The sequence below is a fragment of the Cololabis saira genome, chromosome 10 (genome assembly GCF_033807715.1).
Source record: "Cololabis saira isolate AMF1-May2022 chromosome 10, fColSai1.1, whole genome shotgun sequence".
Lineage (NCBI taxonomy): Eukaryota > Metazoa > Chordata > Actinopteri > Beloniformes > Belonidae > Cololabis > Cololabis saira.
Window position 1 is genome coordinate 1,703,533 of NC_084596.1, and position 26,651 is coordinate 1,730,183.

At 40.3% G+C, this 26,651-nt stretch overlaps 1 protein-coding gene across 1 annotated transcript; it reads left to right on the forward strand.

The window, feature by feature from the left end:
* The first annotated feature begins 810 nt into the window (after positions 1–810).
* Positions 811–15,347, forward strand: ttpa (tocopherol (alpha) transfer protein). Its single transcript, XM_061731529.1, has 5 exons — positions 811–1,020; positions 8,005–8,158; positions 9,663–9,856; positions 10,888–10,998; positions 14,079–15,347. The coding sequence occupies exons 1-5, from the start codon at positions 811–813 to the stop codon at positions 14,325–14,327; spliced, it is 918 nt and encodes a 305-aa protein (XP_061587513.1). The 3' UTR covers positions 14,328–15,347.
* Positions 15,348–26,651: the final 11,304 nt, after the last annotated feature.

Here is a 26,651-nt window from a genome sequence, read left to right on the forward strand (position 1 = left end):
TTAATCAACATTTCAACTTTTTTCTCGACATTTCAACTTTTTTATCAACATTTCAACTTTTTTTCTCGACATTTCAACTTTTTTGTCGTCATTTCAACTTTTTTTCTCAACATTTCCACTTTTTTCTCGATATTTCGACTTTTTTATCGACATTTTGACTTTTTTCTCGACGTTTCAGCTTTTTTCAACTTTTTTTTCAACATTTTGACTTTTTTCTCGAAGTGCATAATGAAAAAAAAAATCTTCCTCCTCTATTCCTCCTATTTATCTTCTCCTGCCTGGCCCTAATACTCTTCCGTACATGTATATGTGTGAATGTGTTTGAATGTGTATGAATGTTGGTGGTGGTCGGAGGGGCCGTTTGGCGCGATATGGCAGCCACGCTTCTGTCTGGCTACAAATGTAGCTTACCACCAGAGAGGATGTGTATGAATGAATAATGATTTCTGTAAAGCGCTCTGGGTGCCTAGAAGGGCGCTATATAAATCCAAGTCATTATTATTATTATTATTATTATGTATATATACAGTAATATATCTCTTGTATACCATATATGGTGTATATATATATATATATATATATATATAGCCTATATACACACACACACGTAGTTTACTGTAGTTTTCTCATATATTGCAATCATGCCATGTCTTATCAAAGTTCACTCTGACTCTTTTGTTTATTCACATTGAAATAAAGTTACACAACAGTTTTCCCTTTTGGAACCCTGTGTGATTGGTTGTCGTCCCGGGGCGGTCCCTCCCCCCGCGCCGCGGAGCTGCGGAGCCTCCAGCCCGGGCTGAGAGGGTCATGAGCGGCCAGCGGATCCCCGAGCTCCCGGAGCGGCTCCGGCCGGCCCTGGAGAGCCTGCGGCGGCGGGCGGAGCTGGTGTGCGGGGTCCCCGGGGCCGGAGGGGTCCCCGGGGTCCCCCCCGGGTCCGGGGACCCCTCCGGCTTCTCCGACCGCTTCCTCCTCAAGTTCCTGCGGGCCAGAGACTTCGATGTCCCGCTGTCCCTGAAGGTACGAGCCGGGAAACACCGGCCCTGCAGGGGTCCGGGGGAAGGCTGATTCAGGGTCCCGCGTTACACCAACGCAGACCCTACGGCGTAGGGTACGCGTCGACACGGCGTAGGCTCTGCGTCGATTTAACGCAGACCATGAATCAGGCTTTAGGGGCAGGAACCGGGACCAGACTGCCCTGGTGCAAATATTATAAGTCAACTTTTTGCATGAGATTATTATGTAGATCAAGAAAGACTAGTCTTTGTATAAACTACCTAACTTTTTGTATGTAAATAATACATTTTACAGCCACTACAGTCAACCTAATTGTGTTAAGTTTACTTTATTTATCAAAATTAAGTTGACTTTAAAAATAAAAAAAACATTTAAAAAAAATTAAAAAGAAGAAAAAGAGAAAAAAATGAAAAAAAGAATAAAAAAAAGGAAAAAAAGAAAAAAGAAAAAAGGAAAAAATTTAAAAAAAAGAAGAAAAAAAATTAAATTGACTTTACTTGCAAATGAATATTGTACATACTAAAAATTAAGTAGTTTATACAAAGAGTCTAGTCTTTCTTGATCTACATAAAAATCTCATACGAAAAAGTTGACTTCATTTTTTTTTAAGTAGATCAAGCAAGATATTTTTTACTGTGGTTTCTACTTAAACAAATAAAGCATGTTTCATCTAAACTTTGGTCAATCTGCCCAATAGATTAACCTTTTTCAAAGCAAAAGTAAATACAACAAGATCATTGCTTTTGTTTGTGTGTAAATGAAAAGATTACTGGGATTACAGAAATACTGCTGGTTCAGGAAAAAACGCACAATGTCTTGTTTTTTGAACAAATGCAGATTAAGTTCAAAACTAGATGTTGTCATGTAAAGCAACAAACTTCATCTTTAATTGTTAATATCACAGATTTAAATATGTTATATTGTCATGCGCTTAGATTTATCTTTTTTAGTGGGTGTTGAGCCGCATTTTGTAATAACGGTGCATTTTGTAATAAATGTCCAAAATGTAATAACTTTGTCATTTCATTTTGAAATAAAACCACATTTTGTAATAAATTTTGTTATTGCATTTTGCGAAGATTATTATGAAATGCACTTGCAACTTTTGTATTTTCTAGGAAATGTAATAGCATGGTTCATTATGTAATAAAACCTTTTTTTATGTAATTTCCCTCAGAGCTATGTAGCCAATAAATCTATGTATAAAACTCCAAATATAACTTTAGTTTCCTATTTGAAGTTTGGAATTATATCGGCCAATAACAAACAAATAAACTCTGTTTAGAATTGTTATTACATAATGCACCATGTTATTACATTTTCTAGAGAATAAAAAAGTTGCAAGTGCATTTTTTAATAATCTTCTCAAAATGTAATAACTTATTACATAATGCGGCAAAATGTATTACTAAAGGTTGGAAAAATGGATTTTATTGCAAAACCTTCTCCTCTTGGCCAGACTTCCCTTAAAGAGGTCACTGTATCTCAACGGACCGACCTGGTGAAATAAAGGTTAAATAAATAAGTAAATACAGTGGTGACACTGTTATATAAACCTGCGTGTCATCTGCATAGCTGTGGTCGTTTATGTGTTTCTTTCTTCTTCTGCGTCTAGAAAGGTTTTTCAGGTTTAGCAGCAACAGGAAGTTGTTTAGCAGCAGCTCTGGTTCTGGTTCTGGTAAAACATCTTGGTGCTTTTACCGGCAGTTGTTTGTTATTTCCTGTTTGGTTTGCAGGATGAAATGACAACCTAAACTGGTTTTGTTGGTTTCTTTAGCATCTTTTCACTTTCTGCATTCAGAGCTATCATTATTATTATTATCATTATTACTATTATTATTATTATTACAGTTATTACAGCTATTATTATTATTATTATTATTTTGCGTAGCCTCATGATACTTCATTTGTTCTTTTTGTATATTGTATTATGTTAAAAAGGTAAGATAAACTTTCTGCTTCAAGCCCAGACGTTTTCAGTCAAAATAAACACCATGTTGACCAAAGTAAAACCTGTAAATGTTTATTATCTTGCTTATTGATTTTTATGCTTATAATTGACCGAAATACTAACTAACTACCAGGATCATTCCTTCATGGCCAGCCAAACCCTTTGGCCAGGCCCATAGGGGGGCGCTGGTCGCCTGTGCTTATCTGCCGCCGCTTTCATGTGGCCCGAGCTCCGGAGGAGAACCCGGCGAACACCGGCCCAAACCCGGCGACAGCGTCTGACCCCGGCGTGAGCTGAGGGGACTGTGACCTCCTTCTCATTGTCGGGGAACAGAGGCGGCTGGTAGCCATAGGCACACTGGCAGGGCGAGAGGCCCGTGGCCGCTTAGAGAAGGGTGTTGTGGGCAGTGGCGTAGCCAGAAAAGAGACTTTGGGTGTGCACCAGCAAAGACTGGGTGTGCCAAATTTTTTTTCAACAAAACTAGACGTTACACCTCCACAAACATTCAAAAGCATGTATATCCAACATTATTAACAGTGCAAAATAGTAATATAATAACCACACTTTATGCATGTCCTAAAAAAAACATCACAAAAACATAACCACACACACACATTGCTACCCAATGAAGCAAACATAGTGAAATATAACACTCATGCACTCAGAGCCATAACGTATCCACATTACGCATGATCAACAAAGCTATTTAACCAGAGGCAGAACACACCTATTTGGCTTAAGGTTGGCCTGATGGTTTTATTATAAAATAATTAAATAAAATAATATAATTTTCCCAAAAGGACAGGTTGGTCAGCAGAAATTCAAACCATACTGGGCATCTAGGTTTTTGTGGAACAAGCATTTTTAATAGCTTTGAATAAATTGCAAATCTTCCTTATGCAATCTTTCCATAATCATATTTAGATATTAATCACTTAGTAGCCTACCAAGTGGCTCTTCCTACACTTCCACCTAATATTAGACCAACCTGTTGGCTTCCCCTGCCTGTCCTGATTCTTTCTCTCTCTTCCTCTCTTCTTCTTTTCTACCTCTCCATAAAGTTACCATCAATCAAAACACTCGTGCTGCAGCGCGTGCTCGCGGGGGCGCGCATTGGAGCTGCAGCCTCATACCAGTGTGTGTGTCGGGGAAGGGGGGGGGGTGAAGGAGCAGAGGGGCCTAATCAATGACGTGCTGCTGTTATTAATCATATACATTACACACAAACGCTGTTAAATACAGAAAATGCACACTTCAAATCTTTTTCAAACATGAGCAACGAGAGGCTCCTCAGTCTCTCTGTCGTCGCTCTGACGGCTCTGATCCTGTTGACGACTAAAAAAAGGCTCCACGGAGCAACTTGTAACAGGCAATGCTATCAGAATACGATGCAAACAGTTAATCTTGGATAAAACATCTTTGTTGCAGGAGTCTAAGACTAAGACTAAGACTAAGACTACGGCGGCGACGCACACGTACGTTGTGCGTCGCCGCGTACCCTACGCCGAAGGCTACGCCGTCGATTTAACGCGGGCCATAATTTAGGTTTAACAGTCCAGCTGCCGCGACACATCGCCTGACGGGGGGTTTTACATGCAAAAATAAGATTTTTTTTATTTTGAATTATTTTGAACATCATGATTACATACTAATAGCGTAGATTAGCCTAGATTTAGAATACTTAGAAGACTATACCAAAAAAAAAAAAAAAAAATGCATCAAATTTTTGGGAAAAGCAGGAACCAAATGTGTGTGTTTTTGGGTGTGGCACACCCGTGGCTACGCCACTGGTTGTGGGCATACAACACCCAGGTGAGGTGGTCACTCCAGGTGGCCCGGTTCTGGGAGACGAGGCACCGCAGACACGTCTCGAGCTCCGGGTTAAGGCGTTCGGTCTGACCATTAGACTGCGGGTGGTATCCGGAGGACATGCTGACGGTGGCGCCGAGGAGCAAAACTCCTTCCAAAAGCCCGAGACAAACTGCGGTCCCCTGTCCGACACAATGTCACTGGGAAAACCATGGATCCTGAAGACATGGTTCATCGTGGTCTCTGCTGTCTCCTTGGCAGAAGGTAACTTGACAAGTGGGATGAAGTGTGCCATTTTAGAGAAGCGGTCGACCACCGTCAGGACTGTTGTGTTACCCCTAGAGGGCGGCAGACCGGTCACAAAGTCCATGGAGATGTGGGACCATGGTCGTCGAGGAACAGGCAGTGGGTGCAGCAGACCCATGGGGGCCCGAGATGAGGTCTTATTCTGGGCACACACCGGACAGGCCGCCACATACTCGGAAACATCCTCTTTCATGGCTGGCCACCAGAACCGCTGCTGGATGACATACATAGGGGTAAATCCACAAAGAATAGATTGCCCCCGCAAATAGCGCTGTGAATTGCGCTGCATTTGCGCCCGCAATTTGCCCCGCTTTAAGGTCCAATTCACAAAAGATTTTGCTTTAATGATATACCGGAGCAAACACGCCCATAAAGTTTTGCGGCTGAGTGCAATTTGCCCTTGTCTGAGTGAGCGGAGCTGTTTCCAGTGTTCTCCATATTTCAGCACACAGATTGGTCCATAATGAAAACTGCAGAAATAAAAAATAAAGCGAGTGAAAATAAAACGCTGTGAGGCGCAAGGGCGCAATTTCTACTGGGAACAGGGGGGACATGCCCCCCCACTTTTCAAGCTCATGCTTTTGTCTCTCTCCCCCCGTTTTTTTTTTTCCACCGAAAAACGGGACGGGAGCGCCGCTCCCCCTCCTCCCTCCTCCCTCAGTGCTGTTCAAGGCTGATTTATGGTTCCGCGTTAAATCGACGCAGAGCATACGGTGTAGGTTACGCGGCAACGCGCACCGTACAGTGCGCGTCGCCGCATCTTTCAGGCCCTTTTTGTGCGCAAGCAAGTAATTCATGTTCTTTGTTTTGCTACACACACCAACAGGTCAGCTGTTAAACACACACATTCTAGATTTATATGTTTATATGGTGGAATTGTTTATAATAAAGCAGCCCCTACTGTATGGATGAATCCTGAACTCTGTCCTGTTATTTTTATTTTTAAATCCGAGATAAGTCCACAACCCCACTTGATCTGACTGTCTACAGTCATGTCTGACTGTAGATTTCACCCTTAATATCATTCAGTATCACACAGGCTTGAATGATATTGAAGAGAGAGAGAAACAGAGAGACGGGGAGTGAGGAGTTTGCGCGCAGTTAATACACGCTTTTGAAACACAGTATTTGCTCCACTATTTTTGCGTGTGGCAAATAGCGCTGGCCTTTGTGAATTAGGCGCTTTTTGCAATGAGGCTTATTTGCATAGAAAGGGGGCAATTTTGCGCCGAATGTATGAATATTACCTAATTTGCATGCATGCAAATGGCACCGCCGCACAATGCCACTATTTGCTTGGCAGCGCAGTTTGTGGAGCAATTCGCCCTTTGCGGGTGCTTTGTGAATTAGACGCTCTATTTTTGTCTCATTTGCACCGGTTTAGCGGCCGCAAAAGCCGCGCAATCCTTTTGTGGATTTGGCCCATAGTGCGCTTGACCCCTGGATGGCATGTGAGCTTGGACGTGTGAGCCCAGTGGATTACCTTGGAGCGTAACGACACAGGGACAAACAAACAATTACATGGACACCCACTAGGTGGCGGACTCACAACATTTGCCTCACAGGTGCAATTGCAGGTGGTGTATCCGCAGTTTTCAGCTGAATGAGGACCTGGTGTAGTTGGTTAGCCAGGTGCTTGACTTGGCTGGTGACCGAGGCTTGGAACTCTGCATTCCGTGAAGCCCCTCACGCCACGGCCAATCGAGCCCAGCTGAGCCTCGTGCTGATGGAGCTTGGTGCCCTGAGCAGAGAGGGCCGTGTGGAGTTTTTTTGAGTCGGCCGAGTCCATCATTTCGCCAGTTTGTTCTGTAACCACCAGCACTCGAAGGAGGACTCAAATGCACGACTCCAGGAACAAAAGAGTATTTATTTGAAAAAGCAGGAACCAAAAACGCTGCAGAGCAAGGGTAGAACAAAAAGCGCTCTCAGGGAGGATCAATCTTCCACAAACTTGAAGTACACAATATGGCGACGTGACACACTTGACTACACTTGACATGACGCAACAAACTGGCAACAAGACAAGGGGAGACACAGACTATTTATACATGAGGTAGGGAACACAGGTGGACCCAATCAGGGGCGGAGTTGACAATCAGAGTGGAGGGAAAATCACACAAAGGGGGGAAGTCAGGATCTGAAACGAGAGGGAGAAGGTGAGTATCAAAATAAAACAGGAAGTGCATGAAATGAACACAGACATGACATGAAACATGAAACACTAAACTTGAACATGACTGACATTAACACCTTTGGCGAGACACAACATAATGTATTGACCATATGAGGGAGGGAAGGGGAGAGGGGTGTGTTGTATTTATTTATATATATATATATATATATATATATATATATATATATATATATATATATATATATATATATATATATATATATATATATATAAATCTTTCTTTCTTTCTTTCTTTCTTTCTTTCTTTCTTTCTTTCTTTCTTATTATTATCATTTATTTATTTTTGTTTAATTATTGTTATGAAAAGTAAAAAAAAAAAAGGGGAAAAATATTGATATTTCAATTGTTTTTGTACTTTTTTTTTTTTTAATTGCCCTCAATAAACATAAAAGTGTCCCGTTACCGTTGCAGCTGCTGCTGAACTACCTGCTCCGCTAACGTCAGTCAGAACTGTCCCGTTGCCGTTGCAGCTGCTGCTGAACTACCTGCTCCGCTAACGTCAGTCAGAACTGTCCCGTTGCCGTTGCAGCTGCTGCTGAACTACCTGCTCCGCTAACGTCAGTGCTAACTGTCCCGTTACCGTTGCAGCTGCTGCTGAACTACCTGAACTGTCCCGTTGCCGTTGCAGCTGCTGCTGAACTACCTGCTCCGCTAACGTCAGTGCTAACTGTCCCGTTACCGTTGCAGCTGCTGCTGAACTACCTGAACTGTCCCGTTGCCGTTGCAGCTGCTGCTGAACTACCTGCGGTGGCGGCGGGAGAGTCCAGAGATCGGCGGCTGCCTGGACCCGTGCTCGGTGCTCGGCCTCCTCCACACCTCGTACCACGCCGTGCTGCCGCAGCGGGACCGGGACGGCAGCCGCGTGCTGCTCTACCGCATCGGTGCGTAGACGCATTCTCTGCTCATTTTTATTATTTATTTCATTCATTAAAAGAAAATCAAAACAGTTCAATATAATTACAACAAATCTCTTTCCTTGAATGAAAGGGAACAGAAAGAAGACTAATCTTGTTTTATCTGTCCCTTTTTCCTAAGAAATCACATTTCAATTAATGTAATAATAAAAAAACAAACAAATTATGCAATTAAAAAAAAACACTTTCGTAATTAAATGTAATTTAAAAAAAAACAACAAAAAAAACAAAAACAAAACTACAACAAAGTTATAAAATAACACAAAATAGTTGTCGTCAAACACAGATAGTTGTATTTTACGGAAGAAAAACAAAAATAATATTTTAGATGAGGAAGAATTTTTTTTCATTATGCATGTCGAGAAAAAAGTCAAAATTTCGAGAAAAAAGTTGAAATGTCGAGAAAAAAGTAGAAATGCCGAGAAAAAAGTAGAAATGTATTTTCAACTTTTGACTTTATTCACAAAATTTCGACTTTATTCTTGAAATTTTGAAACTTTTGAAACTTTATTCACTAATCACCACCTCGGCTTTCAGAAACATCGTGGGGCAGAATTACAGATCCAGGGCAGCAAAGAGAGGAACTATGGAATCGCTTTTATTTATTATATTTATATATATATATATATATATATATATATATGTATATATATATATATATATATATATATATATATGTATATATATATATATGTATATATATATATATATATATAATATTTAAGTTTTTCCCACATTCCATTTTAATTTATTACATTTTTCTATTTCGGTTTTTAATTTTTGAGAATTTGGTTTTTAGCATTTTATGACAAGACAGTATATAAAGTAATGAAATATAAACAATTTATGCAATTATAAGTGAAAACTTTAATGTTTTCATACCTTTAAACATATTTAAAGGCAAAAACATGGCATCAGTTATTCTTGTTTACTTACTTAAATTTTATTTGAGAGGGACCATGTGCAATTGAAAACATAAATGTAAACATTTGATGCATTGCACCAGAGTTAGCCTTAGGCTAATTTGCATCTGCAGTCCCTTGTGTCCATTACTTTTTTGGGCATAGACAAAAGAATACTACTCAACCGACAGGGAAAGAGGACACGTGGTTTCATGGAGAAATTCTTAACTTTTATTTGCACACCGACCGCAACGTGTATCCGTACACTCCGCCACTCTGTGTCATCCCTCTGAGCAGAACCCTTTGCCGGGGTGCGGCCGCTCCTTAAATACCCAGGCAGGGTGGAGAGATTGATTGGACACACCTGTGCCCAATCAGCCGAACCAGGCCCGCTCCACCTGTGTGCTGCTCCCTGCAGACCACGCCCACTCCTACACCCTGCCACAAATACCAAAAGTTGTAATGTAATGATGAAAAAAAACTATCTTTAGACATACAAATCGATTTTTTAGGAATTAATATGAGAACCGATTTAGAATCGTAAAAGTATTTTTTGAATGTGTGTGCAGGTCAGTGGAACCCCAAGGACTGGTCGGCGTTCCAGGTGTTCCGGGTCAGCCTGATGACCTCAGAGCTCATCTCCATGGAGACGGAGACGCAGCTGCAGGGGGTGAAGGTCGTGTTCGACCTGCAGGGCTGGAGCCTCGGCCACGCGCTGCAGATCAACCTGTCGCTGGCCCGGAAGATCTCCTCCGTGCTGGAGGTGAGAACCAGATCCAGGTCCAGTCCGGGTTCGTTACTGGCTACGTTTCCAGCATCAATAACCCTTTTAAAACTGGAATATGATCAATAACCCGGTTACACGGTCATGTAAACACCTATAACCCCTTTGAATAACCAGAATTTGCTCATATTCCGGTTTTTAAGAACCTGAATATGAGCCCTGGGTTACTCCTTTTAAAACCTGAATATTTGGTCATGTTTAGTCTAACGGGATATTACAGAAGAGAATCAGGGCCAGGTAGGGAAAAATAAAAATAATATTTTAGAGGAGGAAGATTTTTTTTTCATTATGCACTTCAAGAAAAAAGTCAAAATGTCGAGAAAAAAGTCAGAATTTCGTGAATAAAGTCGAAAATTCGCTTTTTTCTCAACATTTCGACTTTTTTCTCAAGTGCCCAATAAAAAAAAAATCTTCCCCTCTCGTATATTTTTCTCCTGCATGGCTCTGATTCTCTTCCGTAGGATTTCCCCATCAAAAGGAACAGGAATTTGTTCTTTTCGCAAGGAATCCTGGTCTTTTGAGTCCAGGAAGTTCTTATAAACACGGAGAAACCAAGACCAGGAGGAGACTAATCACTTCATAAATGTAATGAAGGATATGAACATTCCTGCATTTGTAGACGGTAGAAAGTACCGGGATAGAAGATTTACAAGAAGGAGAGAGAAAAGTTGAAGCAGGATTTGTACGAAGCCAGACCAGATCAGGGCCGAGAAACAAAACGGCACCAGCGGGTCCGATTATCCGCCGTGCTGCTGTTATTATTGGTGTTTTGGATTTGGATCCAGGAAGAAGAAGCAGAAATGAGGGGAACTGCGTCATGATGTTCTCCGTGCGTCGCTGGTTTGATCCTGATAAATGATTAATCACCATGGCAACAGGGATAACCCTGTTAGCTCACGCATGGAAACGGAATATTCCCAATGTTTCAGTAACCGGAATATTGACCTTAACACCAATTGTGACTGCATGTAAACGTAGTGACTGGAACCCTGACCGGGTCTCTGTTCCAGGACTCGTTCCCCCTGAAGGTCCGAGGGATCCACCTGGTCAACGAGCCGCTGTTCTTCCGGCCCGTCTTCGCCATGATCCGGCCGCTGCTGCCGGACAAGATCAAGCAGCGGGTGAGTCTCCGGCAGCGCTAACCAACATTTTTACCGCTGAAAACTCAATAAAAACGAAATAAAAAGTCAGATATGATGAGGAAGACCATGACGAAATATAACTGACACTTTAGGCCACGTTTCCACAGAGCCCTTATTTACAAAAACAGATATTCCCCCCACAACATTTTGAAAAATACCATCATTTCCTGCATAAATACTGTTAAGGTGCTATGAGCAGCCAAACCTACAGGGGGCAGTGTAACGAGAAGATAAAGTCATGCTAGCCAATCAGAATCCTGGAAAAAAACATCAACAAATGACACGAGTAACTTCCAGTTACTTCCAAGATGAACCAGAGTCTTTGGTTTGGACTGACAGAGAAGTGGAGTTACTTTTAAGTGTGACGTTAGAATATAAAACAGGTAAAATACAAGAAAATATTGTGACGTTATGATATTTAGTCGACTAAATCTAGACTAAGACTAAAACTCTTGATATTTAGTCGACTTAAACTAGACTAAGACTAAAACTCTTGATATTTAGTCGACTAAAACTAGACTAAGACTAAAACTCTTATGATGTTCAGTCGACTTAAACTAGACTAAGACTAAAACTCTTGATATTTAGTCGACTAAAACTAGACTAAGACTAAAACTCTTATATTTAGTCGACTTAAACTAGACTAAGACTAAAACTCTTATATTTAGTCGACTAAAACTAGATTAAGACTAAAACTCTTATATTTAGTCGACTTAAACTAGACTAAGACTAAAACTCTTGATATTTAGTCGACTAAAACTAGACTAAGACTAAAACTCTTATGATGTTCAGTCGACTTAAACTAGACTAAGACTAAAACTCTTAATATTTAGTCGACTAAAACTAGACTAAGAATAAAACTCTTATATTTAGTCGACTAAAACTAGACTAAAACTAAAACTCTTATATTTAGTCGACTAATGACTCTTATGATGTTCAGTCGACTTAAACTAGACTAAGACTAAAACTCTTGATATTTAGTCGACTAAAACTAGATTAAGACTAAAACTCTTATATTTAGTCGACTAAAACTAGACTAAGACTAAAACTCTTATATTTAGTCGACTAAAACTAGACTAAGACTAAAACTCTTATATTTAGTTGACTAAAACTAGACTAAGACTAAAACTCTGGATATTTAGTCGACTAAAACTAAAACTCTTACATTTAATCGACTAAAACTAGACTAAGACTAAAACTCTTATGATATTTAGTCGACTAAAACTAGATTAAGACTAAAACTCTTGATATTTAGTCGACTAAAACTAGACTAAGACTAAAACTCTTATGATATTTAGTCGACTAAAACTAAACTAAGAATAAAACTCTTGATATTTAGTCGACTAAAACTAGACTAAGACTAAAACTCTTATGATATTTAGTCGACTAAAACTAGACTAAGAATAAAACTATTGATATTTAGTCGATTAAAACTAGACTAAGACTAAAACTCTTATATTTAGTCGACTAAAACTAGACTAAGACTAAAACTCTGGATATTTAGTCGACTAAAACTAAAACTCTTATATTTAATCGACTAAAACTAGACTAAGACTAAAACTCTTATGATATTCAGTCGACTAAAACTCTTATATTTAGTTGACTAAAACTAGACTAAGACTAAAACTCTTATATTTAGTCGACTAAAACTAGACTACGACTAAAACTCTTATGATATTCAGTCGACTAAAACTAGATTAAGACTAAAACTCTTATATTTAGTCGACTAAAACTAGACTAAGACTAAAACTCTTATGATATTTAGTCGACTAAAACTAAACTAAGAATAAAACTCTTGATATTTAGTCGACTAAAACTAGACTAAGACTAAAACTCTTATGATATTTAGTCGACTAAAACTAGACTAAGACTAAAACTCTTATGATATTTAGTCGACTAAAACTAGACTAAGAATAAAACTATTGATATTTAGTCGATTAAAACTAGACTAAGACTAAAACTCTTATATTTAGTCGACTAAAACTCTTATATTTAGTCGACTAAAACTAGACTAAGACTAAAACTCTGGATATTTAGTCGACTAAAACTAAAACTCTTATATTTAATCGACTAAAACTAGACTAAGACTAAAACTCTTGATATTTAGTCAACTAAAACTAGACTAAGACTAAAACTCTTATGATATTCAGTCGACTAAAACTCTTATATTTAGTTGACTAAAACTAGACTAAGACTAAAACTCTTATATTTAGTCGACTAAAACTAGACTACGACTAAAACTCTTATGATATTTAGTCGACTAAAACTAGATTAAGACTAAAACTCTTATATTTAGTCGACTAAAACTAGACTAAGACTAAAACTCTTATGATATTTAGTCGACTAAAACTAAACTAAGAATAAAACTCTTGATATTTAGTCGACTAAAACTAGACTAAGACTAAAACTCTTATGATATTTAGTCGACTAAAACTAGACTAAGACTAAAACTCTTATGATATTTAGTCGACTAAAACTAGACTAAGAATAAAACTATTGATATTTAGTCGATTAAAACTAGACTAAGACTAAAACTCTTATATTTAGTCGACTAAAACTCTTATATTTAGTCGACTAAAACTAGACTAAGACTAAAACTCTGGATATTTAGTCGACTAAAACTAAAACTCTTATATTTAATCGACTAAAACTAGACTAAGACTAAAACTCTGGATATTTAGTCGACTAAAACTAAAACTCTTATATTTAATCGACTAAAACTAGACTAAGACTAAAACTCTTATGATATTCAGTCGACTAAAACTCTTATATTTAGTTGACTAAAACTAGACTAAGACTAAAACTCTTATATTTAGTCGACTAAAACTAGACTACGACTAAAACTCTTATGATATTTAGTCGACTAAAACTAAACTAAGATTAAAACTCTTATATTTACTCAACTAAAACTAGACTAAGATTAAAACTCTTATATTTACTCAACTAAAACTAGACTAAGACTAAAACTCTTATTATATTTAGTCTATAGATTTCAGATGACTAAAATATGACTAAAACTAAATGGCTAAAGCTAACCCCCGACCCTCTGCCCCCCCCAGGTCCACATGCACGGCCCCCACTTCCAGGACGCCCTGCTCGGCCTCTTCCCGCCGCAGGTGCTGCCCCCGGAGTACGGGGGGGCGGGGCCAAGGATAGAGGAGGCGTGTCAGGACTGGACCAATCAGCTGCTGCGGGCGGAGGACTACCTGAAACAGGTCGCCGCCCACCCGACGGGCGACGTCCGCCTGAGTCCGGGGGAGTCGCTGGTCCCGGAGGAGGCCGGGAACCCCGGACCGGCGGACGGCTAGCCTAGCGCTGGTTAGCCTAGCACTGGTCCGGAGCAGAGGCACCGCGGACGGTTAGCCTAGCGCTGGTTAGCCTAGCGATGGACGAGGCCGGGAACCCCGGACCGGCGGAGAACCGGAACTTTCTCTGACGGCTTGAGTCCTAAACGTGTTTTCTGTCTGAGAGCGAGTTGATGGCGGATGGTTAGCCTAGCGCTGGTTAGCCTAGCGCTGGTCCGGAGCTGAGCCACCGTGGACAGTTAGCCTAGCGCTGGTTAGCCTAGAGCTGGTCCGGAGCAGAGGCACCGCGGGTGATTACTAAAAGCTAAAGACAACAGCTAACAGTTAATGCTGACAGCTAAGAGCTAATGGCAACAGCTAACAGCTAATTCTAACAGCTAACAGCTAATAACAACAGCTAATGATCAACAGCGAATGCTAACGGCTAATGACAGCAGCTAACAGCTAATGACAACAGCTAACAGCTAATGACAACAGCTAACAGCTAATGATAACAGCTAATGATAACAGCTAATGATCAATAGCCAATGCTAACAGCTAATGACAGCAGCTAACAGCTAATGACAACAGCTAACAGCTAATGACAACAGCTAACAGCTAATGACAACAGCTAATGATCAATAGCCAATGCTAACAGCTAATGACAGCAGCTAACAGCTAATGACAGCAGCTAACAGCTAATGACAACAGCTAACAGCTAATTCTAACAGCTAACAGCTAATGACAACAGCTAATGATCAATAGCGAATGCTAACAGCTAATGACAGCAGCTAACAGCTAATGACAGCAGCTAACAGCTAATGACAGCAGCTAATGATCAATAGTGAATGCTAACAGCTAATGACAGCAGCTTACAGCTAACAGCAGCTAACAGCTAATGATCACGAAGGACCAACGTTTTAAACTGTTTACATGAAGTTTAACGGAAGCTAATGTGACTTTACAGATGTAATTTCCCTTTATTGAAAACTACAATCCATGTATAGTAAAAACACAATAAAGTTCTATTTTTAATAAATTTAAAAACACGAGTGGATTTATGAACCGATGAGCTGAATAATTTCATGTATTTTGAAATGTTTTTCTGTCTAAAACTACGAACCGTTAATCAGAACAATCACCGGTGACGTCTGACCATGGATGTATTATAGAGCTGGATGGGAGATTGAAAATGGCCGCCCATTCATTTCAATGCATTCTGCTCAGCCAGCGCATCCGCTGAAAAAATCTCTGACTTCCGGGTTTACTTCCGTGTTGTGCGGCCCATAGAGCATGCTCAGTTGAGTCACCTCCCATGATGCTCTGGGGCCTCCCATCATGCCCCGGGGCAATGACGCGAATGTTAATATAATATGTATTAATATAATATATTAATTAATGTATATTATTACATGTATAGTATTACATATATTATTAATGTATTAATATAATATAATTACATAATATATATTAATATAAACATCCGTGGAATGCACGGACACGGCTGTGACGTCAGCCGTGACGTCACGCCCAGAAAGAGACTTTTCTTTGACTTTTCTGGCCGTTATAAAACATTTTTGACGGATATAAAGTCCATGACTTAAAAATATAGAATACAAAGATTAGTAATTGCCGGTGATTACAGCTGGAGGTTCCTGTGAACAGTTTTAGAGGACGATCTTTTACTATTGCGGTCTATGGGAAAAAAGCTTTCTGGGCCACATGGGGTTTTTAGATGCAGTACCGCGGCTGGACACTGGGGGGAACCGGCGCTGCTGAGTGGAGACCGGGGGGCCTGGGTTTGACGACGTCAGCTGGGAACTTAATGATGACATCATAGGAACTTAATGATGACATCATAGGAACTTAATGATGACATCATCAGCTTATTTAGACGACGAGATGAAAACTGATCTAAAATAAGTGACTTACTGAAGATAAAGCCGAACCTTGAACTAAAGTTTAAAACCTGGAACTGGAACCTGGGACTGGAACCTGGAGTTTCTGCTGGATCGTGGCGTCGCCTCAAACCTCAGATGGTCATTTAAGGATTAAAACAAACTTTATTTTGGCCTGCACTGTTTATTTCCCATGATGCCCCTGTGCTGCCTCTGCCCTACTTTTACTGCACCGTTACCGTGGAGACGAGTCCCCCATCACCGTGGAGACCTTTGGTCAGAGTTAATACAGACACCAGTCTACTGGGCTCCGTCTAAACCCTGGTTAATACAGACGGGCTCCGTCTAATCCCTGGTTAATACAGACGGGCTCCGTCTAAACCCTGGTTAATACAGACGGGCTCCGTCTAATCCCTGGTTAATACAGACGGGCTCAGTCTAATCCCTGGTTAATACAGACGGGCTCCGTCTAATCCCTGGTTAATACTGACACCAGTCTATCCTGGTCCAGCTGCTGATGTTTCCAGATGTGACACAACGTTGTTGTTCAGTAAACTCGACCCGGGAACTTTGGAAGGAGCTAATGATTAACGGTTCCTGTGGGAGTTTAGCCGTATTGAACCAACGGAACACGGTTGATTCTGTATTTAACGTTTGTCTCAGTCTCGTCTGTCACACGAACAACAAACCAACAATAATGAACTAAATAAAGGACAGGAAACATTAAAGACATTAAAGACAGCAACATGTGTTGGTTCTCTGTTATTTATTCATGTCATAATCTACAGGTGAAGGTTGGAAAATTAGAATATATTGCAAAACTTCATTCGTTTCAGTAAATTCCACTAAAGGAGAAACAAATCTATTATTTCCCACTAGCAGCTGCTGCAGCTCCTCCTGCTGGCGGAAGCTGGAACTACATCAATAAAGGATCAATACGGAGCAGAAATAATAAGATAAGATAAGATAAACCTTTAATAGTCCCACAGAGGGGAAATTTGCAACAGTTGATCAGTAAACATGAACCGGTGGAATATTTATCATCATCATCATCATTTCCAGGTCATGTGACCTGCAGATGTTTCAGAAATAATTTATTCTTCAAGTTGCAGTAAAACATCTGTATGTTTGTATAAAACTTTATAGTGATTTAATTTAACATCATTGTAGGAGCTATTTGTCACTTTGTATTATTTAATTCATTTATTATTTAGTTAGTTTTTGTGGTCTAGTTATGGGAATACATTTTTAATTTGTTTATGATATTTAGTATTGATTAAGTTTATTTTGTTACTTAACCATGTTTTATTTTGAAAGTACTGGGTAGCTGGAGCACCAGGTGAGATTATATATATGGGTTGGCAGACACAGGTGAGCCGGGCACCTGGGAGGGCAGATGGTTTTTTACCAGGGCAAGAGAGGCGTCAGAGATCTTTGTTCGTTTGTTTGCCAGGAAAATAAATCATTGGAAACTATATTTTTTGCCTGGACAATGGACTTTCTGTATCCTGCGTAAATCCACTCCCTAGGTGTCTCAGTGGCCGTTTGATTATTATAGTTTGATACTTTGAGTTGAATATTTTGATTTATTTTGTTATAATTCACCTGGAGGACAAATAGCCACTACAATCATAATTATTAATATAATATAATTATTATTTTGTCGGGTTTGGTCCGTGTTTTTCCTTCCTCTCCGTCAATCATCCCTCTCAGTTCCAGGTATTGATTGATTTTTTTTATTGAAATCTTTATTTTGAGCATATTAATTATAAATAAAAAAGAAAAACAATTTAACCAAACATCAGAAAAGAATACAAATTGTCATGACCGGCTCTAAGTCATGGCAAAATAGGGGACAAGAGACGGAAGTGAAACAAATAATTTATTAAGCTTACCGAAAAACAAACAACTGAGGTACCATAACCAACAGAAAAAGCCATAAGGATCCTATGGAGTGTGGAGTCAGTAAGTCAGTAGTGTGTGCGAGTGATGGATGAGTGAAACATAGTGTAGTGCAGGGTGTGTGGATGGAAAGAATACAGAAGAACTAGAACACAAACAAAGACATGGAGAGCTGAGGGAAGGTGTTCTCTCCTAGAGATCTTTAGCCTGAGGTGCAGCTGCTTATATACTCAGAGCTGAGGGACGGTGTTCTCTCCTAGAGATCTTTAGCCTGAGGTGCAGCTGCTTATATACTCAGAGCTGAGGGACGGTGTTCTCTCCTAGAGATCTTTAGCCTGAGGTGCAGGCTGCTTATATACTCAGGATGGAGACACCGGGCCCAGGTGAATCCAATGAGCACAAGCAGGCAATCAACCGTCAATGAGCAGGTTCTCCAGTTTCAGGACTACCTGGAATGTTAGCGTGCATGATGCTCCATATTAGGAGTAATCTATATAGGGGCATCACAAGCAGTCATTAAACAAAATCAAAGGGAAATAAACCTTCATGCCCGAGAAGAAAGAAGTAAAAAACTGAGGTTTTACCCCTTGTTTCTTTTCCAATTTTGTTTGAATACAAAATAAAATAAATATAAATAAATATAACAGCAAGGTTTACTTTATCAAAAAATATGCCTGTTATTACATTATAAAAATATTACAGCACTTCATTGCAATATTATACCTGAGCATTAAAATAAATGATATAAATAAATGATATACCAGAGCACTTATAAATAATATACCTAACACATAACACATATATATATATATATATATATATATATATATATATATATATATATATATATATATATATATATATATATATATATATATATATATATATATATATATATATATGTGTATAAATATAGAAAAAATCATTTCTTTGTATTTGTTTTGACTCTGTAAATGTTTCATTGTTTCAGTCTTTACTCAGACTGTTCCATATTCTCACTCCACTGTCTGAAATGCAACATTTACTTGTGGTTGATTGCTTGATTTGAATACAGGTGTATTGATTAGATGGATTGATTGATCAGCGGTGATTAGATCAGCTCCAGGACTTTCAGCTGACCTGGGGCCTGTACTACGACGCAAGTTCAACATACCCAGGATATCTTTTCCTTATCCAGATTCACTAACCCGGACAATTACAATCACGCTAAGCGGTCACACGACGGTGGTTATCAACTCGGTATATCAACCCAGGTTTCTCCAATCTGGATATGAGCGCGTGCACATAAAAGGGGCGGTGTTTTCAGCGCATGACCAATCGCAAGCATGGAGAAGTCCGCTGTCAGAGCCGCTTATTTCAGTAGCGAAGAGCAAACAATAATTCTACGGAAATATGATGAGTATAGGCATATAATACAGGCAAAAAGCAACACAGTTGCAGCTGCAAAATGAAGGAAAGACAGCTGGCAAAAGATCGCTGACTGTATAAATGCGTAAATTCATAGGGATATAAACATATATTTGAATATTCTGGGAATCTTAATCTTAAACTGTAAACCATGATCAGCAATATTAAAATAATAAAAGGCTGTATATATTGGTTCTATAACTATTGTTGTTGACCGATAACTTGTGCTGATGCTGTACCAAAGAATTGGGTTTTTTTATTTATTTTATTTTATTTTTTATTTTTTCAGGAGGGGGGTATTTAGTATTTTAAAGTGACTTCTCAGAATGTTCGAGGGACGAAATTGAAAATCCCTTTTTTGCTATCCCCTTACAAATGCATCTTCTTTTTGATTTCTTCTTGATTTATTTATTTAATTGGTATTAGTTTTGGATTGACTGTACATCGGATTTTGGGTGATGATTTGTTTTATTTATTCATTGATTGATTTATTTTTTATTTTCTCCTCCACCTCTTTTTTCTTTTTTTTTGGATCGTTCATACAGGTACTCATCAGGGAAAGCAAAGGGGTTTTGGTGGTCCCTGAATACGCGTTCTCTTCGGAGGGATCCTCTCACGATCCGCGCACCAAGCTCCACTGGATTCTCTTCGAAAGGGCATGCCATTTTCCAAGAGAGCTGATTGGTCAGTGGGCGGTGCTTTTACACCCGGCGATCTGTATCTGGAACATAACCTGCTCCGGAGCAGGTTAGCTGTTCAGCATAAGTTACCATGGCGATGTGCCCCGGTAAGAAGTGAACCACCGTCGTAGTCCTGAAAACCCAGGGTTAAACCTGAAGTTACCTCGCTAACCCCAAATCCCGCTTCGTAGTACAGGCCCCTGGTCCTGCAGCAGGTCTGAAGTCCAGGACCAGGTCCACGTGGTCCCTGCTGGACTACAGGTGAAGAAGAGAAAATGAACTTTGTTTGAGAGCCGTCTATTAAAGTTGTACTGTTTCTAGTGTTGTACGTTGTATTGTTTTGGCATGAACAGACAGTAGTCCATCAGTAAAGCGTTAGGGTTAAAAATGCCTAAGATTTGTGCGGAAATAGGCTGTAATAACAATAATATCCATGATCCATCCACACGCTCACAACACTTCCAAAACGATGTGGGGAGAGGGCATGGATGTATTATATAACGGGAGAGGGGCGACCACGCACACGTAGGAGACAGGAAGGTGATACCATTTCATACCATTGGCAGAAACGGTAATGCGTGATCTTCTGTATAGAGAATCTTTGGCTGTACTTCTGAAGCAGGGGCGGAGCTACAGGGAGGGGGCGGGGCTACAGGGGGCGGGGCTACAGGAGGTGGAGCTACAGGGAGGGGGCGGAGCCTTCCCTCAGCCAGGAACCAACCGCCGCAGGCGCTTGTTCAGACCGGTCCAACGGGCCCAACGAGTTCTGGTGTCAGTTTATGGCTGAGCCCTGGAGCCTTTTCTCACACTGGGAAATCATTAACACAACATTATCACAACTCCCAGCATGCTTTGCTGCCGGAGCCGAGTTCCTACAGCTCAGGGCAGCGGCTGCAGTCACCGAACCGTCGGCCAATCAGTACAGAGAGTCACCGAACCGTCGGCCAATCAGAACAGAGAGTCACCGAACCGTCGGCCAATCAGAACGGAGGTTCTGTCGTTGCTCTGAGTCTCAGCCTCCAGGTTCAGGGGTACCAGGGGGTACCAGGGTACAAGGGGTACCAGGGGGTACCAGGGGGTACCAGGGTACAAGGGGGTACCAGGGGGAACCAGGGGGTACCAGGGTACAAGGGGGTACCAGGGGGAACCAGGGGGTACCAGGGGGAACCAGGGTACAAGGGGGTACCAGGGGGTACCAGGGGGAACCAGGGTACAAGGGGGTACCAGGGGGTACAAGGCAGGGACGTAGCCAGAAATTTTGAATAGGGCCTGAAGAAAAGTGGGCGGGACAACTTTTGCCAGAGGAAAAATCAATATAATATCCACTAATGCCTAGCAGAAACAACCTTAAGGTTAATGATTCTATGACCTATTTAAGTGAAACATCGCACCCTGCTGTCCTCAAGTGCACACTGACACAGTCCAGGCAAATTCATCGTACCACTTCAATGAGAAACACCGTGGTTTCCCATGACGCACAGTGTAGGGAAACTTCTTCAATTTTGGCTGGGCAGGTGGTTCATCTAGTTGCGACAAATCACTGGGTGGTCCTTCATGCTGGCGACCGGGGGGAACAGGACACGGCAATGTCCCTGCCCGGCTGAGGTGACGCTGGTGGGGGGCGGCGTGCTGCTAGTCTCTGGAGTGGGAGGTGTAGGAACGGCGGCGTGCTGCTAGTCTCTGGAGTGGGAGGTGTAGGAACGGCGCTGATGCTGCTAGTCTCTGGAGTGGGAGGTGGAGGAACGGCGCTGATGCTGCTAGAAGGTTGTGGCTCATTTTCGAGTCTAACCCTTTTAAAGCCAAATTTACTCAGTTTACTCTGAGCCATGAATGCTGACTAACTTAGCTAATTGCATACGCTGTCTGAAAACAAAATTAAGCAGCAGCGAGCGCAGCACGCAGTGTTCGCCGGAAAATCATTGCTAAAGTTAGTTCCGTTGTAACAGTTGACAGAGAATAAAACGTTTTTATTATTAATACATTTTTATACGTTTTTGTTTGCTTGGAATGTCAATGTTAAGCATATTTTTTAATGAGTGAATAAAAAATATCAATAATAAAAAAAAATAGTGAGAAAAATCATGCAAGTTTTCTCAGGGCGGGCCGGGCCCTGGGACAATCAAAAAAGTGGGCAGGCCTAGGCCCGCCCTGGCCCTGATATGCCTACGTCTCTGGTACCAGGGTACCAGGGGTACCAGGGGGTACCAGGGGGAACCAGGGTACCAGGGTACCAGGGGTACCAGGAGGTACCAGGGGGAACCATTGGGTACCAGGGAGTACCAGGGTACCAGGGGGTACCAGAGGGCACCAGGGTACCAGGGGGTACCAGGGGGAACCAGGGTACCAGGGGGTACCAGGGGGAACCATTGGGTACCAGGGAGTACCAGGGTACCAGGGGGTACCAGGGAGTACCAGGGTACCAGGGTACCAGGGGGTACCAGAGGGCACCAGGGTACCAGGGGGTACCAGGGGGAACCATTGGGTACCAGGGAGTACCAGGGTACCAGGGGGTACCAGGGGGAACCATTGGGTACCAGGGAGTACCAGGGTACCAGGGGGTACCAGGGGGAACCATTGGGTACCAGGGAGTACCAGGGTACCAGGGGGTACCAGGGAGTACCAGGGTACCAGGAGGTACCAGGAGGTACCAGGAGGTACCAGGGGGAACCAGGGGGTACCAGGGTACCAGGTACCAGAGTACCAGGGGGTACCAGGGGGCACCAGGGTACCAGGGAACCAGGACCACTGAAGAAAAAACTGTTCTGAGAATAAAGTCAGAATTCTGACTTCCTCACTTTTTACTCACTGGCATGAACTCACCACGATTGATCTTATTTATGTTTTATGTTGTTTTGTTGTTGTTTCCTGTCTCTTGTGCAGCACTTTGGTCGGCTGTTGTTGTTGATGTTTGTTTTTTTGATTGGATCCCCATTAGCAGCTACTAATCTTCCTGGGGTCCACCCGTAAGTTCACATAGAGTGATGAAAAAGTTCAACTAAAATACAAATTATAATAAGGAAAAACTTACACTAATGGTGACAGCAACCATTGCAGCAATAATTAAAACTATGATAACAATTAAGTAAAATTACAAAACAAAAAAACAGAAACAACAGAAAAAAATAGTACCCAATAATAATAATAATAATAAATAAATAAAATGAAACAGAAATAATTATCTCATACATCAACTTAAGGAATAAAACAAAATAAAACAGTAACAACAATCTTAATCATCATCATCTGTGAGTGTGTATGTGTCTCTGCCCGTGCCTTCGTCGTGTGGCTTCTACCTATTACTATATATTACTATATATTACTATATATTACTATATACTACTATATACTACTATATATTACTATATATTACAATATATTACTATATATTACTATATATTACTATGTATTACTATATATTACTATATATTACTATGTATTACTATATACTACTATATATTACTGTGGGCTGTCAGATGACATTTCAGTAGCCTCTTGAAACCGAGTTTTGTTTTGTTAAAGCACTCTGTTAAAGTGCTTCTTAAATAAACTCAACTATGATAAAAGGATTTATAACTCATTAACATAAAAACACAAACCAAAGTACGTTGTAAAATAATAAAACTATGAACCCAATAAAGCTGTGCGGTTGTTTTATGTGTAATCTGTTAAGATAACATGTTTTTAGGAGTTGATAAATGAAACCAGAGCTGCTTTCTTCCCTCCTGAAATCAACTTAATCAGAATATTTGTACTTTTACAGATATTTATCTGTTTTAGCAAGTTAATGTGTGTTTACTATTTTGATGTTTTATAACAATTGTAAATTGCCGGGGAAGTTTAACAGCGTCGGGACGGTCCGTGAACGCCTCGTGAGGTCCGTGAACGTCTCACCGCCGGTGTTTTGCCAATTTCTGCTCCTTTGCCAAAAAATGCTCCATAGGGGTTTTCTACCTTTGCAGAGCAACAGTTTTACTGCGTTTTACTCCCTAAACCACTTCCTTGTCTCTTGCCAGGCCGTCATTGTAAATAAGAATGTTCTTAATGACCTGCCTGGCTAAATAAAGGCGAATGAATATTAAATAAAGCCATATAATTTTTTGTTATTTTTCTCTTTATCGTATAATGTTCACAAAGTGTAATGCAATTCATGTCATGGGTAGTTTATTTCGAAGGATCAACTACTCCCATCCCATATTATCGATTTTACATTGTGCAAGAAATGATGGACGTGCCAATCAAACTTTGAAAATCCACTGTGCGCATGCGCAAAACCACAAAATAGCAAGGATTGGCAGAACACCGGAGGTCCGTGAACGCCTCATACTGCCGAAGACACAATAAATCAACAAAACATCACAGACAGATAACATGTGTAACAAAACATAAAAACAATAAAAACAAGTAAAGCAAACATACAAAAACAATGCAAGACATAAAAACAAACGGTATAGGCTTTAAATTAAAACAAACTAAAGTACACTAAAACTAACCATCACAATACATTAAACTATAAGGTCCGTGAACGTGTCTTGGTCCGTGGTTTATGAAAATAAGGAAAAAAGAGGAAAAAAAGAGGAAAAATAGAAAAAAGAGGAAAAAAAGAGGGAAAAAAGGGGAAAAAAGGAGAAAAAATGAGAAAAATTAGAAAAAGAGGAAGAAAGAGGGAAAAAAAGATGAAAAAATGAAAAAAGGAGGAAAAAAGATTAAAAAGTATATTAGTGCGTGTGTGAATGAATAAATGAGACGTAAAACGTACATTTCTTTGTAGAAAGGCGCTTTATGAAAATAAGGAAAAAAGAAGAAAAAAAAGGAAAAAAAGAGGAACAAAGAGGAAAAAAAAGAGGAAAAAAATAGAAAAAGAGGAAAAAAATAGAAAAAAAGATGAAAAAAGGGAAAAAAATAGGAAAAAATAGGAAGAAAAGAGGAAAAAAGAGGAAAAAAGAGGAAAAAATGAAAAAGAGGTAAAAAAGAGTAAAAAAGGAGAAAAAGGGAAAAAATGAGAAAAAGACGAAGAAAGAGGGAAAAAAGATGAAAAAAGGAGGAAAAAAGAGTAAAAAGTATATTGCGTGTGTGAATGAATAAATGAGACGTAAAACGTACATTTCTTTGTAGAAAGGCGCTTTATGAAAATAAGGAACAAAGAGGGAAAAAAGAGGAAAAAAGAGTAAAAAAGAGTAAAAAAGTATATTAGTGCGTGTGTGAATGAATAAATGAGACGTAAAATGTACATTTCTTTGTAGAAAAGCGCTTCATGAAAATAAGGAAAAAAGTGGAAAAAAAGATGAAAAAAGGAGAAAAAAAGAGGAAAAAAGAGGAAAAAAAGAGGAAAAAAAGAGAAAAAAGAGGGAAAAAAATGAAAACGAGGAAAAAAAGATGGAAAAAAAGAGTAAAAAAGTATATTAGTGCGTGTGTGAATGAATAAATGAGACGTAAAAGTACATTTATTTTTAGAAAGCAGCTCCATGGGAGGAGGAGGAGACATGGATATGGTTGGGAAGGTGCTTGAACGTCCCGCGGCCGGAGGTCCGTGAACGTGTCTCGGTCCGTGCTTTATGAAAATAAGGAAAAAAGATGAAAAAAGAGGAAAACTAGAAAAAAGAGGGAAAAAAGAGAAAAAAAGAGGTAAAAGAGAGTAAAAAAGGAGAAAAATTAGAAAAAAAGGAAGAAAGAGGGAAAAAGATGAAAAAGGGAGGAAAAAAGAGTAAAAAGTATATTGCGTGTGTGAATGAATAAATGAGACGTAAAACGTACATTTCTTTGTAGAAAGGCGCTTTATGAAAATAAGGAACAAAGAGGGAAAAAAGAGGAAAAAAGATGAAAAAAGAGTAAAAAAGTATATTAGTGCGTGTGTGAATGAATAAATGAGACGTAAAACGTACAATTCTTTGTATAACGGCGCTTTATGAAAATAAGGAAAAAAGAGGAAGAAAAGAGAAAAAAATAGGAAAAAAATAGGAAAAAATAGGAAAAAAATAGGATAAAAGAGGAAAAAAGGAGAAAAAAATATGAAAAAAATGAAAAAAGAGGAAAAAAGATGAAAAAAAGATGAAAAAGATGAAAAAAGTATATTAGTGCGTGTGTGAATGAATAAATGAGACGTAAAAGTACATTTATTTTTAGAAAGCAGCTCCATGGGAGGAGGAGGAGAGATGGATTTGGTCGGGAAGGTCCGTGAACGTCCCGCGGCCGGAGGTCCGTGAACGTGTCTCGGTCCGTGAACGTGTCTCGGTCCCTGAACGCCTCACGCTGCCACGTTCACCCTAACGGGGGGGGCGGGGCCGGGATTACTCCGTCCACACGGTTGAATAAGCCCGGACCGTCGCCCCTCCCATTGGCCCGGGCCCGCGGAGGCCCCGCCCCCTTCCGCAGGGGCCACGCCCCCTCATTGGCCGGGCCGCCTGTCCATCACCCGCCCCGGCCAATGAGCGGGCCGCCCTGCGGGCAGGGGGCGGGGCCAGCGG